The sequence below is a fragment of the Malaclemys terrapin genome, chromosome 1, assembly GCF_027887155.1.
Source record: "Malaclemys terrapin pileata isolate rMalTer1 chromosome 1, rMalTer1.hap1, whole genome shotgun sequence".
Taxonomy (NCBI): Eukaryota; Metazoa; Chordata; order Testudines; family Emydidae; genus Malaclemys; species Malaclemys terrapin.
In genome coordinates this window covers 30,170,017-30,185,991 of record NC_071505.1, presented here as the reverse complement: position 1 = coordinate 30,185,991, position 15,975 = coordinate 30,170,017, and the positions used below count along the sequence as shown (strand labels likewise).

The 15,975-nt window shown below is 52.0% G+C and overlaps 1 protein-coding gene across 3 annotated transcripts in view; it reads right to left on the bottom strand.

Moving 5' to 3' along the window:
• CPNE8 (copine 8) overlaps positions 1 to 15,975 on the bottom strand; it is a 271,698-nt gene that overhangs the window by 55,922 nt on the left and 199,801 nt on the right. The window contains exon 15 of one of the 3 annotated variants that reach the window (XM_054019129.1): positions 12,542 to 12,594. In XM_054019129.1, the coding sequence (XP_053875104.1) occupies positions 12,542 to 12,594 (53 nt within the window). Of the gene's footprint in view, positions 1 to 12,541; positions 12,724 to 15,975 lie in introns of all 3 variants that reach the window. The other 2 variants (XM_054019120.1, XM_054019112.1) reach the window with 2 other exon arrangements.

The following is a 15,975-nucleotide window of genomic DNA, read 5'->3' as shown; positions in this document are numbered from 1 at the left end:
ATCCCTGGCCTGGGTGGAGTCTAGCAGGGCTCCGATAAACTCTATCCTCTTAGTGGGGGTTACAGTTCACTTTGCCACATTCAGAATGAGGCCAAGCCTAAGGAACGTCATATGCACCTGGCTCACTTGGTCCTCCACTTGGGCTTGAGATTGGCCCTTGATTAGCCAGTCGTCCAGGTTGGGAAATACCTGCACCTTCTGTTTCCATAGGTAGTTCACCATTACCGCCATGCACTTAGTGAACACCTGAGGGGCCGTCGAGAGGCTGAAGAGGAGGATCTTGAACTGATAGTGGAGATGGTTTACAACAAATTGAAGAAATCTTCTGTGGGATGAAAGTACGGAGACGTGAAAATACACGTCGAGGGCGGCATACCAGTCCCTTGGATCCAGAGAGGGAATGATGGAGGCCAAGTGGAACTTCAACTTCTTCATAAATTTGTGGGTTTCACAGGTCTAAAATAGGCCTGAGTCCACCCTTAGCCTGGGGGATTAGGAAATAACGGGAGTAGAAACCCTTGTCCCCGAACTCTAGAGGGATCTCCTCTACTGCCCTGAAATGTAGGAGTGTTTGCACCTCCTGTGCTAGAAATTGCTTGTGAGAAGGGTCCCTGAAGAGGGATGAGGAGAGTTGGGGGGAAAGGTGGAAGGGAACAGAATTGGAGAAAATATACCAATTCTACCGTTCTCAGGACTCTCCGGTCTCAGGTTATTTGCGCCCAAGCATAGGCGCCAACTCCGTGGGTGCTTCAGGGCTGGAGCACCTATGGGGAAAAATTAGTTGGTGCCCTGCACCCACCAGCAGCCAAGCTCCCGTCACCCCCAGCCTCACCTCAACTCCTCCTCCTCCCGAATGCTCTGCATCCCCACTCCTCCGCCTACCTCCCAGCGCTTCCCGCCACCAAACAGCTGTTTGGCGGTGCTTAGGACTTTCCAGGAGGGAGCAGGGAGGAGCGGGGATGCAGCGCACTCAGAGAAGGAGGCGGAGAAGAGGCGGGGCAGGGGCGGGGACTTGGGGGTAGGGGATGAGGCGAGGGTGGTGTAGGGGCGGGGCCAGGGGCAGGGGTCGAGCACAAACCAGGAACAGTAAAAGTTGGTGCCTATGGGCCCAAGCACGGTAGAAATGGGATAGATGGTTCACAAAAGGTGGGGAAGGATCTGGGATGTGGACTGGTGCGTCACCCCCGGGCGAACCTTAAAGAAGTTTTTTTGGAAGCTGGAGACTGCCTCATTGAGCCCTGGCCCTGGCCCTGGTTTGAGGAGGACTGTGGGGGCTTTCACCTATTACTTCTGCTATAGTCCTGTCTCTGCTGAGAAGGGTAGAAGCGAGGTGGGGGGGCTGAAGCTTAAAATGCTTCCTCTTCGGGGCTGGCGTGTGGAGGGCCAGGGATTTTATGGTTGCCCAAGATTCTTTTAGGCTATGAAGCCTAGAATCTGTCTGTTCTGCAAACAGACCCGAGCCGTCAAAGCGCAAGTCTTGGATGCCCTGCTGTACCTCTGGTAGGAGGCCCGAGACCTGCAGCCACGAGCTTCGGCGCATAACAATGGAAGTGGACATTGTGCGGGTGGCCGAGTGCGCCGCATCCAATGCAGCCTTGCAATTGTCTTATTCTCCTAGAGAGCAGCTCCCAAGTCACATCAGGAGTTTGTTCGGAGGAGCTCTTTAAATTTGGACAGAGTTCCAAGAATTAAAATTGTAGCGGCTGAGCACCATTTACTGATTAGCAATTCGAAGCTGGAGGTCCCCCATGGAATAGACCTTACAGCCTAAAAGGTCCAACTTCCTTGCCTCTTTGGATTTGGCGTAGGACCTTGCTGCCCTTGCCTTTCCTTGGCATTTGTCTGCATCCATGACAAGCATACCTGGTTGAGGGTGGGTGAAAAGGTATTTGTACCCCTTGGAGGGTACAAAGTATTTTCTTTCCATCCACTTTGCCATGAGAGAAATGGAGACAGGGGGTGCCACAGGGTCTTCATGGTGTTATGAATGGTGTTGATCAACGGCAAGGCCACCCTTTTGGTGTCAGAATATCTACCATGCAATCTATGTCTTCTGACACCTCCTCTGCCTGAAGACCTAGGTTTTGAGCTACTCTTCTAAGCAGCTCTTGATGGGCCCTACTGTCCATGGTTGGCAAAGAGGCAGATGAGGCCACTACTGCCTTGTCTTGGGAGGAAGATGAAGAAGCCCCCATGGGCATAGGTTTCTCCTGACCCTCCAATTCTCAGGGTTCCTCCCTCAGTGATGTCACCTGCATGGTGGCAGGCACAGTACCGACTCCATCTCAGTGCCGGGCTCCTATCCTTTTGGAGGTTCCTTCACCATCGAGGAAGATAGGGGGCCCCCACCTGTCCGAGGCTATGGACAGGAACCTGGAGCTCGGACCTGGGGTTTGATGGCCCATCCAGGGGGTCCAGAAAGGCCATTACATTGGAGCCTGCCATTGAGGATGCCAGGGCATCGTAGGGACCTGGTGTGCCTCCTCTCACTGGGGAATGACGAGAATGGTGCCAGCTCTGCCCGGAGATGTCTGACTCCAGCTCTGAGATCGAGTCCGACCTTGAGGTCCACGGGGCGCCATGCAGGACGGTGCCAGGGAGTGGTGCCCAAGTGAGGGGGACTGTTGCAGACTCATGGCTGGTTTGCCCTTGGAGAGAACTGGCCCCTTATTTGGTGCCAGTGCCGCTGACTGCTGGGCCATCAACTCTAGGAGGCCTCTTGCAGCCTCAAATCTGTCTGAGATAGATGGCAGGTCCAACGTCCCCATTTGGCTCTCCCGCGCCAGGGAGTCCAATGGGACCAGACTCGACGGTTCTGCCTGAGTGGTTAGAGTCAATGGTGCTGGTTTCACCTGAGCAGGAGCTGAGTATCCCGGCACGGGACGCACTCCACGAGCACCATCGCGCTCTACTACTCTGACTGTTGGCAAACGCCCACTCCCAGCTCTTCTTTGCTTCTTATGCGGCACCAGCAAGTGTGACCCATGCCAAGAGGCTGCCGAACTCATCTTCGGTGCCAGAGAGTGGCAGTGCTACGAGTCTCTGGGTGTTGGGTCTTTTGCCAGAGCCACGGCCTTTCGTACGGAGGACAGTGCGCTCTGCACCGAAGTGCTGGGTTTCGATGCCAATACGTTCTGTGCCGGCTGGGGACGAAGAGCCGACTTCATAAGGAAAAGCTTAAGTCTGAAGTCTCTCTCCATTTTTGTTCTTGGGCGGAAGTGCCTGCAGATTTTACACTTATCACTCTGATGGGCCTCCCCCAAGCACTTTAAGCAGGAATCATGAGAATCTTCCCTGGGCATAGGCTTCTGACAGGATGCACAGGGTTTGAGGCCTTGAGATCAAGGCATGCCCCAGTCCCCGAAGGGGAGAGTGTGGTGGGGGAGCAGCCCCTAACAAAACCCCTTAACTATTAACTAACTAACCACTAAAACTAACAATACTATGTTAATAAAACTATTTACAAAACAAAGAAAGAAAATGCTAGGGAATTGCTTGCCCGAGGCAAGAGAGAGAGTGACAGAGAGAGAGAAAGAGAGACACTCCAATGACCATCACTGGTAGTAAGAGGGAACTGAAGAGGCAGTGGGTTGGCAGGGACCTATATACACCGCCATGAAGGTGATATTCAGGGGGCTCCACAGTCAACCCGATGGGTACCACTAGGGGAAAACCTTCTGACTGTGCATGCAGCGTGCATGCATCTACTTAGAATTGACATGAGCAATGACTCAAAGAGGAATTTTAGATTTATACTCCAGAGGGGGTGCGTGTCTGAGGAGCTGGGAGTTGCCTTAGCTGTAGCCTTCCTATGCAGGGGCTGGTCAGAAAGCCTGCATGCAACTGCAGCTGGGTGTGTCCCTACCTGTATGTATGCTGGTGAAAGTGCAGGCTGGAGGGCTCTGCAGCTTGTCACAGCAGTATAGTGTGAGGGGGAGCCCAGGCTGGTGGATCAGGGGGCTCAGTGGTACCCCAGTTCCAAGTGGCACCACAGGGGGAACCCATCACAATGCTGTATGCTTGTTTCTCCTGGGTAAGTCCAAGGAAAGTGTCCTAAGAGGAATCTTTAAGAAAAACTTGTGGGTAATTGCTTTTGATGCTTTAAATTTGTCCATTTTAAAACAAACTAGAAGTAGGAGGGACCACACTCATAAGAGTGACTTAAGAAGAAGTGTAATGTTACTCCTTGGAGAAATTGAAGCATGATAAATGTATTAGAAATACCAAAGAAAAAGATGGTTACTCACCGTTGTAACTGTTGTTCTTCGAGATGTGTTGCTCATATCGATTCCAATCAGGTGTGCGCGCGCCGCGTGCACGATCGTCGGAGAATTTTCTACCCTAGCAACACCCGGCGGGTCGGCTGTGGAGCCCCCTAGAGTGGCGCCTTCATGGCGCTGGATATATACCCCAGCCGACCCGGCGCCCCCTCAGTTCCTTCTTGCCGGCTACTCCGACAGTGGGGAAGGGGGGCGGGTTTGGAATGGATATGACCAACACATCTCGAAGAACAACAGTTACAACGGTGAGTAACCGTCTTTTCTTCGAGTGCTTGCTCATATCGATTCCAATCAGGTGACTCCCAAGCCTTACCTAGGTGGTGGGGTCGGAGTGAGACATTGCTGTGTGCAAAACCGCTGATCCGAATGCAGCATCGTCCCTGGATTGCTGTACCAGTGCGTAGTGAGCTGCAAATGTGTGGACTGATGACCAAACTGCAGCTCTACAAATGTCCTGGATCGGAACTTGAGCCAGGAAGGCAGTCGAGGAAGCTTGGGCCCTCGTTGAGTGAGCGGTGAGGTGCGGCGTTGAGACACCGGCCAGGTCATAGCAAGTCCGGATGCAAGACGTGATCCAGGAGGACAGGCATTGTGAGGAGACCGGTAAGCCTTTCATCCGGTCGCCCACTGCAACGAAGAGTTGCGTCGTCTTTCTAAACTGCTTTGTGCGGTCAATATAGAAAGCCAGGGCCCTGCGTACGTCCAAAGAATGCAAACGCTGGTCTTGGCGAGTAGCATGTGGTTTAGGATGGAAGACTGGGAGAAATATATCCTGATTCATGTGAAACGGTGAGACCACCTTAGGAAGAAAGGCAGGATGTGGGCGAAGCTGCACTTTGTCCTTATGGAAAACCGTGTATGGGGGCTCGGATGTAAGCGCCCTGAGTTCAGAAATGCGCCTTGCTGAGGTGATGGCTACGAGGAAGACTGTCTTCCAGGATAGGTACAGGAGTGAACAGGTGGCCAGTGGCTCGAATGGAGGCCCTGTGAGCTTGGAGAGAACCAGGTTGAGATCCCACATCGGAATGGGCTGACGTTGTTGTGGGTACATCCGGTCTAAGCCCTTGAGGAATCTAACGACCATCGGGTTAGAGAATACCGAGGACGCGAGTTCCCCTGGGTGGAAGGCCGATATAGCGGCCAGGTGAACCCTAATTGAAGATATCGCCAAGCCCTGCTGTTTTAGGGATAGGAGATATTCCAATATGAGAGGAATAGGTGCCTGTAATGGGGACTTGGCTCGTTGTTCGCACCAACAGGAGAACCGCTTCCACTTGGCCAAGTATGTGGTCCGTGTCGAAGGCTTCCTACTGCCCAGCAGAATCTGCTGGACAGAGTGCGAGCATTGTCGCTCCGCCTGGTTCAACCATGGAGCAACCACGCCGTGAGGTGGAATGATTGTAGGTCGGGGTGACATAGTCGGCCGTGGTCCTGAGAGATGAGATCTGGACACAACGGAAGCGGGATCGGTGTTTGAACCGAGAGCTCCAACAGTGTGGTGTACCAGTGTTGCCTCGGCCACGCTGGAGCGACTAGAATTACTTGTGCCTGGTCTCTGCACAGTTTGAGCAGCACCTTGTGGACCAGAGGAAATGGAGGGAAAGCGTAAAACAGGTGGTCTTTCCAAGGTAGAAGAAACGCGTCTGATAGAGAGCCCATAGTTCACCCTTGTAGGGAGCAGAACTCGTGGCACTTCCTGTTGGCTCGAGATGCAAACAGGTCTACCTGGGGAAATCCCCACCTCTGGAAAACGGAATAGATGATGTCCGGACGAATTGACCACTCGTGCGTCTGAAAGGACCTGCTGAGTCGGTCCGCTAGTGTGTTCTGGACTCCAGGAAGAAACGATGCCGTGAGATGGATCGAGTGGGCGATGCAGAAGTCCCACAGGCGAATGGCCTCTTGGCATAGAATCGACGAATGTGCTCCTCCTTGCTTGTTGATGTAAAACATGGCCGTGGTGTTGTCGGTGAGAACTAACACACAGCGGCCACGTAGGAGATTGAGAAATGCCTGGCAAGCCAGGCGCACTGCCATCAGCTCTCGAACATTGATGTGCAGGGCTAGTTGTGGTGCGGTCCACAGGCCCTGGGTATGGTGTTCACCGAGATGGGCACCCCAACCCAGAGATGAAGCGTCTGTGACCAGGTGCAGAGAGGGTTGCGGGGCGTGAAATGGCACTCCCTCGCAAACCACACTGTGATCCAACCACCAGGTGAGGGGGGTCAAGACCGAGTTCGGAACCGTGATCACCATGTTCAGGCTGTCCCGATACGGGCGGTATACCGATGATACCCAGGCCTGGAGTGGGCGAAGCCGAAGTCTGGCATGCCTGGTTACGTACGTGCAAGAGGCCATGTGACCCAACAGGGCGAGGCACGTCCTCATTGTGGTAATCGGGAAGGTCCTGAGCCCTCGAATGAGGCTTGTGATGGTATGAAAGCGATTGTCTGGTAGAATAGCTTGAGCACGTCTGGAGTCTAGGACTGCCCCAATAAATTCTATCCTCTGGGTAGGCTCTAGAGTGGATTTCTCTTTGAGTAGAATGCCCAACTCGTGGAATGTGTGTACTATTATGTGGACGTGAGCTCGAACTTGCTCCCTGGTGCGACCACGTACCAGCCAGTCGTCTAAATACGGGAACACCTGTATCCCTTGCCGACGAAGGTATGCTGCCACGACAGCCATACATTTTGTGAACACTCTTGGGGCCGAGGATAGGCCGAAGGGAAGGACTGCAAATTGATAGTGCACCTTGCTTACCACGAATCGCAGGAAGTGCCTGTGAGGCGGGTAGATTGCTATATGAAAGTATGCGTCTTTCATGTCGAGGGCGGCGAACCAGTCTCCAGGATCCAGGGAAGGGATAATGGTCCCCAATGAGACCATGCGGAACTTCAACTTTACTATGGATTTGTTGAGTCCGCGTAAGTCTAAGATGGGTCGCAGACCCCCTTTGGACTTGGGGATCAGGAAGTAGCGGGAATAAAATCCCCTGACCCTTAACTCTAGTGGAACCTCCTCTATGGCCCCCATAGACAGGAGCGTAGAAACCTCCTGTGTAAGAAGTTGCTCGTGAGAAGGGTCCTTAAAGAGGGACGGGGGGGGGGGGGGGTGGGAGGGAGGGAACGAAGAAAACTGGAGAGCGTATCCCCTCTCCACCGTGCGAAGGACCCAACGGTCCGAGGTTATAAGGGACCAAGCACGGTGGAAATGGGAGAGGCGATCCCGAAAGGAGGGGGCTAGATCCTGGGTGATGACTGGGGCGCCGTCCTCGACCGCACCTTCAAAAGTTCTGCCTAGGGCCTGAAGGTGGCCTAGGTGGCCCCTGGTTCTGACCGGGTTGAGGGCTGGTCAACCTTCTCCTACCACCTCGTCCCCGCCTTCTGGCAGAGTCCTGTCTCGGACGAGGCGGGGGGGGGGGTAGAACCTCTGAGGCTGGGGCCGAAATGGCCTGCGCTGGGGTCCCGGAACATGCATCCCTAGGGAGTGCATGATTGTTCTAGAGTCCTTGAGGCTCTGCAGTCGAGAGTCCGTCTTGTCCGAGAACAACCCGTGTCCTTCAAAGGGTAAATCCTGCAGGGTTTGCTGCAGTTCCGGAGGCAAGCCTGAGACCTGGAGCCAGGAGACTCTCCGCATGGCGATACCTGAAGCCAGCGTCCTCGCAGCCGAGTCCGCTATATCCAAGGAGGCCTGTAAGGAGGTCCGTGCCACCTTCTTACCCTCCTCCACTAAGGCCCCGAACTCTTCCCTGGAGTCTTGGGGGACCAACTCCTTGAACTTCCCCATAGAGTTCGAGGAATTAAAGTTATAGCGGCTCAAGAGCGCCTGCTGGTTAGCCGCTCTAAGTTGCTGAATATACCTTACGCCCAAACAAATCGAAGCGATTAGCATCCTTCGATTTGGGCGCTGCAGCCTGTTGACCGTGGCGCTCCCTTGCATTCACCGATGACACCACCAGTGAACACGGCTGGGGATGAGTGTATAAGCACTCATAGTCCTTTGAGGGGACGAAGTACTTTCTTTCCACCCCTCTGGCTGTGGGTGGAATAGAGGCAGGAGTTTGCCATATCGCAGTGGCATTAGCCTGGATCGTACGAATCAGGGGCAATGCTACTCTGGATGGGGCATCCGCAGAGAGGATGTTCACAATGGGGTCCTGCACCTCCACTATCTCCTCTGCCTGTAGGTCCATATTACGTGCCACCCTACGTAATAGGTCCTGGTGTGCCCGAAGATCTATCAGGGGCGGACCTGTGGCCGTTGTGCCCGCCACCGCCTCATCTGGGGAAGATGAGGAGGATGCCTCAGGTGGCAAGGGATCTAAGGGCGGGTCCTGTTCCAATGAGCCCTGGAGCGGAGCGTCGCCTGTCCCTGGGTCCAGGTCGTCAGGTGGTGTGGGCACGGGAGCCTCCATGCCCCCTGGGGGAGGGCGGGAGATGGTGGCTTCTGGAGCCCTATGCTCAGAGCGTATCGAGCGAGAGGCTGATGGTGGAGCCCCCTGCGCTTGGTGATACGCCCACGGGGTCCAGAACGACCAGTGTGTAGGTCCCTGAGCGGGATCCTTCGCTATCTCCTGCCAGTGGCCCATGTCCACCTCAGCGACCTGCCCCTGAGGGGGGTATGCCGATCTCGAGGCCCCATCGGAGGAACGGGACACCGATCTCGAGGGCCAGGGCGGTGCCGATCGCGCCGAAATTAGCTCCGGATGGTATGGTGCTGCTCGGTGCCGCTCCAGAGATGACCGGTCCCTGTGCGGTGCCGGTGAGCGGTACCGAGATCGGGATCGGTGCCGATGACCACGTCGGTGCCGAGATTCTGATCTGGACCTGGATGAAGGCGACCGCGAGTAGGCACGGTGCCGGAAGCAGCCCCTCGAAGCCGAGCGTTGCTCGTACCGGTGCCGGGAACTACGTCTGGAGTTGGATCGGTACCGATGATCGTAACGGTGCCGGGACGTAGAATGGTGCCGCGACGAGGATCTTGGCCGCGAGTACGACCGGTGCCGAGGTGATAGTCGGCGCCGGGACTGCAAGCGGCGTCGGGACCTGCTTCGCGACCTGGAGCGGTGCCGTGGGTCCGCTCCCTGAGATTGTGGGCGCACCAGGGCAGGCTTGCCCTTGGATTGCACCGGACGAGGAGCCAACGGTGCCGGTGGTTGGAGCGGTGCCGGATCCGTGAGAGCAATAAGGTCTCTCGCCGTCGCGAAGGTCTCTGGGGTCGATGGGAGACAAGGCTCCACCACTGATGGAGGTGGTGATCCAGTCCGCACTGGACTCAATGGCCTCGGAGCCGGAGTCGACGGCGTAGCAGGCACCTGCTTTTGGTGGTCTAAAGGCAGACGCAGCTCTACCCCCGGCACCGGGGGAGCCGGCGTCTTCAGGACAGCAGTCTCCTGCGCCTTGCGGGATTTCTTATGTCCCGGGGACAAGGATCGGCGCCAAGGCACTTGTGGCGGGTGCGGTGCCGAAGGGGGCCGGTGCTGCGGAGGCTTGTCCGACTCTACCCGCGGTGCAGAAGCAATCGGTGCCGCAGGGGCGCTGCGCACCGAGGCGCTTGGTGCCGGGGCCTGACGCGCCGATGGAGTGTCCGGGCTAAGTGCCGCCTCCATGAGGAGTTGCCGAAGCCGAAAGTCCCGCTCCTTTTTGGTTCTCGGTCTGAAGGCCTTACAGATCTTACACTTATCTGTTTGATGGGACTCTCCCAGGCACTTCAGACACGAGTCGTGCGGATCACTCGTGGGCATAGGCTTAGCGCAGGACGCGCACTGCTTAAAGCCGGGAGCCTTGGGCATGAGCCCGGCTATGCGCCGGGGGAAAAAAGGGGGGAGAACAACCCCCTTTAATCCCGTCTAACTATCTACAACTATTAAAAAGTAAAATGAACAACTATCTAACACTATACAACAACTACAACTATCTACAAAAAACAGGATAAGCTAGGGAGAGTGGAGAACAGCTATGCCGCGCTCCACAGTTCCAACGACCGTCAGGGGCGGTAAGAAGGAACTGAGGGGGCGCCGGGTCAGCTGGGGTATATATCCAGCGCCATGAAGGCGCCACTCTAAGGGGCGCCACAGCCGACCCACCGGGTGTTGCTAGGGTAGAAAATTCTCCGACGATCGTGCACGCAACGCGCGCACACCTGATTGGAATCGATATGAGCAAGCACTCGAAGAAGAATTAATGATGATTATAAGTAAATTTAATAAGACATTTTAGTGATTTTATGCTCTATGAAATAACTGCTTGAACCCAACACTGGTCTACATCAATAGCTTTCAAGACTGTATGTTGTGCTCCGTAAATGCCTGGAACATCTGGTACCCAAAGAATCTATAAATCTCTTTAAACTGTTGACTATAAGCCTTGGTGGTTCTTGGCAAATTAACAAAACTTTTGATTGATTAAGAATAACTAAGGTTATGTCTACACTTAGAGCTGGGGATGGGAGTCTCAGCTTGCACAGACATACTCGCACTAGCACTCCTTGAGCTAGCATGCTAAAAATAATAGTGTAGCTGGGGTAGCACAGGGAGTGGCAAGCAGTGGCATGGGCTAGCCTTGCTGAGTACATACCCAGAATTCAGGCAGGTTTGCACTCAGCACAGCTAGCCCATGCTACCAATCACCACTGTCCATGCTACACTAATATTCTTAACATGTTGGCTCAATGAAAACTAGTGTGAGTATGTCTATGTGACATGGGAATCATACTCCCAGCTCCAAGTGTTGATATCCCTAAGTGTCCTGATTTGAAAAGTACTGTCTAAAGCAGGGGTGGGCAAACTACCACTCGTGGGCCGGATCTGATCTGTCCCTGCAGCCCCGGGGGCAGAGGGGAGCAGATGGTTCTGTGTGCTGCCCTCGCCTGCAGGCACCACTCCCTGCAGCTCCCATTGGCCAGGAACAGGGAAACGCAACCAATGGGAACTTCGGGGGAGGTACCCGCAGGCGAGGGCAGTGCACACAGCCCTCTGCCCCCCTCTCCCCAGGGGCTGCAGGGACATGGTGCCAGGAGGGGAGCAGCACGGGGCCAGGGCAGGTAGGAAGCCTGTCTTAGCCCCACTGTGCACCGCTGCCACCCCAGAGCCGCTCCAGGTAAGCGGTGCTGGGCCAGAGCCCGCACCCCAACCCCTGCTGCACCCCTCCTGCATCCCAACCCCCTGCCCTGAGCCTCCTGCCGCACTCCTCCTGCACCTCAATCCCCTGCCAAGCCCCGTCGCACCCTGCCCCTTCCTGCACCCTAACCCCCCTCTCCTGAGCCCCCTCCTGCACCCCAAGCCCCTACCCTGAGTTCCCTTGTATACCCTGCACCTCTCCTGTGCCCCAACCCCTTGCCCTGAGCCCCTTCCTGCACATTGCACTCCCTCCTACACCCCACAGTCCCTTCTGCACGCCAATCCCCTGCCCCAGCCCTACATTCATGGCCCTGCATGCAATTTCCCCACCCAGATGTGGCCCTCGGGCCAAAAAGTTTGCCCATCCCTGGTCTAAAGTAGGAGATGACCTTAGAAGAACCTAGTGTTGATTAGTTAGCTAATGCTCTCTGGACTCAATATTAAATTTCACTCAAGTATCAGCTAAAATATTTACTAAATTGGCCAATCTAGTTTGTTAGATTTTAAAGGTGAAATCTAACTGGCACCCAGGCAAATTCATAAATTTGCCCCCTTCTCCCGCCTTCACTTTTACACCCTATTTGATTATCTGTAGGATCCTTCAGTTAGAAGATTTTGCCTTTTATACATGTACAAATTGGGACACAATTAGTCCCCAAAAAGTGGGACAGATGGAAAAAGAGGACTTTGGTGTGGGATTCTTCTGGAGCCAACAAGTCTATCATGTCCTCAGACTGGATGCCTAGAAGCAGCAGTAATTGTTTGTCAAGCTACTGCAGCTGAGGGCTAGGAAGATTATCTCTCCCTCCTCTTTTGGCGTTTAAAGGACCTTCCTGACTATTTGGGCTTTCTGTCTATAACTTAATCCTGATGAAGACTACTGAAACTGCTCCCTTGAACATGAAAGTTGTTTGCTTTTGAAAGCTGGATGACCCAACTGGTAGAGTATTTTTTTCTGTTTTATTGCCTGTTGTGATCAAAATACCAAAAAATACATCAGAAAAAGAGGCCAGAATTCACTATTGTACTCTCAAAGATTTTCTGTATTGCAAGGAATTCAAGCATACATACAACCACAAAACAACTTTGTTAAACATACAAGAAAAGTTATTAAAAATTGAATTCCTATGTATTTTCTTACCAAAGCAAATTCATGTGATACTCTTCCATCTGGGGGCAGCTTAGCCCCAAAACCTAGAGCAGGAAACATTTTGTCACTATCATAATCTTGAATGATTTCACCTACTGCTTTCAGTGCCATGCCATAAGCATTCAGTTGGTACGGGTTCATATAGTGGAGCGAGGTGGGCTGTGCAGGGTTACCTGTTAAAACAAAAAGATCAGATGTATCTTACAATGGATTCACTTGGGAATGCAACTCAGCACTGAAGCCGGGAAAGTGTCCTTTTTCCAGGGAAAATCCAAGATCTGCAACTTGGTAGACTAGACTATCAAATGACAGAGTGGTCACAGAATTGACTCTTGACCGGAAGATGTTCATTGCAAATATTCTCACATAAGTCTGAAAAGCTCACTATTTCACAAACATGAAGAAGGAGATTTGAATAAAATTGGAACATACAACTGAGTATTCAGATAGGAAAAGCAAAATGTTTATTAAAAAGGCACAAATTTTGCTTATGAGCAGATAAATGATTGGGCCTAGACATTACAGCACCTAAAGTGAATAAAACCTAAGAACTCTATAATCAATATGATAATGCAGCAAACACCTTTACTTCAAAGACAAATGGATATATGAAAAGGAATCTCACTGACAAAACAGAAAAGGTTACTGGAACTCAATACAAGGGTGGGATTCAAACCGACAGGTAGAACCTGCAGCTTGTCAGTGATGCTCAAGCTTTGACAGACCATGAGTGACTGACATACTAAGCTAAAGATGTAAGCATTTGATTGTCCGATTTCTCTTACCACCTCTAAGTATATACCAGTCAAGATTAGTTTTACTTATACAAAGATATGCTTTCATACCATATATATTATTCTTGATGAGCATCTCTTACTTTTCCTAATAAACCTAGTTTATTTAAACTTCTTGTGATCTTAAGACTGTTTTGGGATTATTTACAGAGAGCTATTCTGTGAGAGGTAAAGTAACCTTTTATCTCTGAGGAGAAGTAATGAAGGGGATCTGTAACCTAAGTCCATTCAAGATTTTTGTTCAGAAGCAAGGAGTAGAGATCACTGTTTTATAAAAGTGCAACCAATGCCAAGGTTGTGTTTGACCCAGTACATTACGAAATCTAATGACAATGACCAAGAGTCAAGTTACAGGGGCCTAAGGTAATAATATGTATTTATAAGTTGAAGACACTACATAAAGGTTTTCTTTTTGCTCAGGAAAGACAACTCCTGAATTTTCTTAAATTCATCTGCCATAGTCTTGCACTGCTTTTGTAATGCTAGGGTGGTTGTGATTCATGGTCATGTAAGCAGTGATAACCCCTCCCGCCCCTGATGCAAGTGGTGAAAATGGGAGAAGTCTTGGCTCTTTTCCCAAATGCTTTTGCTGGCATAGCTCTGTTAATGCACAGGGAAGCACACCAATTCACTCCCTCTTGCTACTCATGACTGAACCTTTAATTTATGGGATAGCTTGATTTGAAAGCTCAAACCTTCCCCTCCAAAAATCTCAGAGCAGACAAGCATTTTCAAATTTTTCTTGAAAAAAAGAGTTCAACACAAATTATGAATTACCCAAGTCTGCGATGCTCATATTTTAGATGCCATTATCCAACAGTTACCAATAAGTGAGGTTTGTGGGGCTGCAGTCAAAGAAGGAAGCACTAAGACATGCTTTCCCTATTTGTAGGATTACCATACGTCCGGATTTTCCCGGACATGTCCGGCTTTTTGGGCCTCAAATCCCCGTCCGGGGGGAAATCCCAAAAAGCCGGACATGTCCAGGAAAATCGGGACATGCAGGGCTGGCGGTGCTGGGCGGGCCGGGGGCCGGCGGTGCTGGGCCGGGTCGGGGGTGCTCGGCCGGGGGCTGGCCCGGGGCTGGCATCCCAGGGCCCTAGCCGACCCAGGCTGGAGACGCCGGGGGGGCCAGACTGGTCCGCGCCTCCTCCCCCCACCCCCGCCCCTTATCTGCTTCAGGCTTCCCACGAATCAAATGTTCGCGGGAACCAGGGGAGGGGGCGGAGTTGGGGCGGGGACTTTGGGGAAGGGGTGGAGTTGGGGCGGGGCCCCGTGGAGTGTCCTCTTTTTGGACACTCAAAATATGGTAACCCTAATATTTGCATCCCTGGAAACCTGCCCGTGGCTGGTGCTTGGTGCATCATAGCACTTCCTTCTTTGGCAGCACAAAACTGCCTGTGTGGGTGCAGCCAGGGAAGGAATCGCTGAGGTGTATCAAGCCCTGGGAGAGGTACTGTGCAGCCTTGTGGGTCCTTAGTACTCCTGCTCCCTGTGGAAAGCCTTGGCAGCTGGGCTGCAGCCCCCCTGTCTTGTCAGAGTCCTGGTGCTGCAGGATGGGAAGGGAGTCTGCAGGCAGAGTAGCAATGGGGTGGGAGACTGCAGCCCAGAGCTGGGGCTTTACATAGGAAGCAGGGATTCTGGGGGCCTGAAGGGCTGCATGGTACCTCTCCCTATACTTTCTGGGGTGCACTCTGCCCTGGCACCAGGGACCCAAGCACCGCATGTTCCAACCCTTCCTTCCCTGATTGCAACCCTGCAGCAAATTTCCAGTGCTGCAGCCAGGGAACAAAGTGATGGGACATGCTGAGCATTGGCTGCAGGCTGCTTCCTTCCCTGGCTTCAGCTCACAAACCTCCCTGTGTCAGGGGCTTTTTACAAGCGGTGGTATTAGGGCCCCATAGGGCTGCATTGAAAAAAAAAAAATTCAATCAGTGGCATATTAGTAACCAGAATTTGTCAATATCATGATTGTTAATAACCGGCATCCACTGTACATGTTTTATGTTTCACTGTACATGTACATGTCTTTTAAAATATCAAAATTATTTCCCATATGTGCTAGCGGAGCACAAGGTATTCACATTTTTAAAAGTAGCCTTTAATTTTGGGTAGGACTGTCAAGAGATTAAAAAGCTTAATAGCTATTAATTGCACTGTTAAACAATAATAGAATACTATTTATTTAAATATTTATGGATGCTTTCTACATTTTCAAATATATTAATTTCAATCACAAAACACAATACAAAGTGTACAGTGCTCGTTTTATATTTATTTTTGATTACAAGAATTTGCACTGTAAAAAACAAAAGAAATAGTATTTCTCAAATCACCTTATACAAGCACTGTGGTGTAATCTCTTTATCATGGAAGTTGAATTTACAAATGTAGAATTATGTAAAAAACAAACAAACCTGCATTCAAAAATAAAACAATGTAAAAGTTTAGAGCCTGCAAGTCCACTCAGTCCTACTTCTTGTTCAACCAATCGCTCAGACAAACAATTTTGGTTACATTTACAGGAGATAATGCTGCCCTCTTCTTGTTTACAATGTCACCTGAAAGTTAGAACAGGCGTCTGCATGGCACTGTTGTCGCCGGCATCACAACATATTTACGTGCTAGATG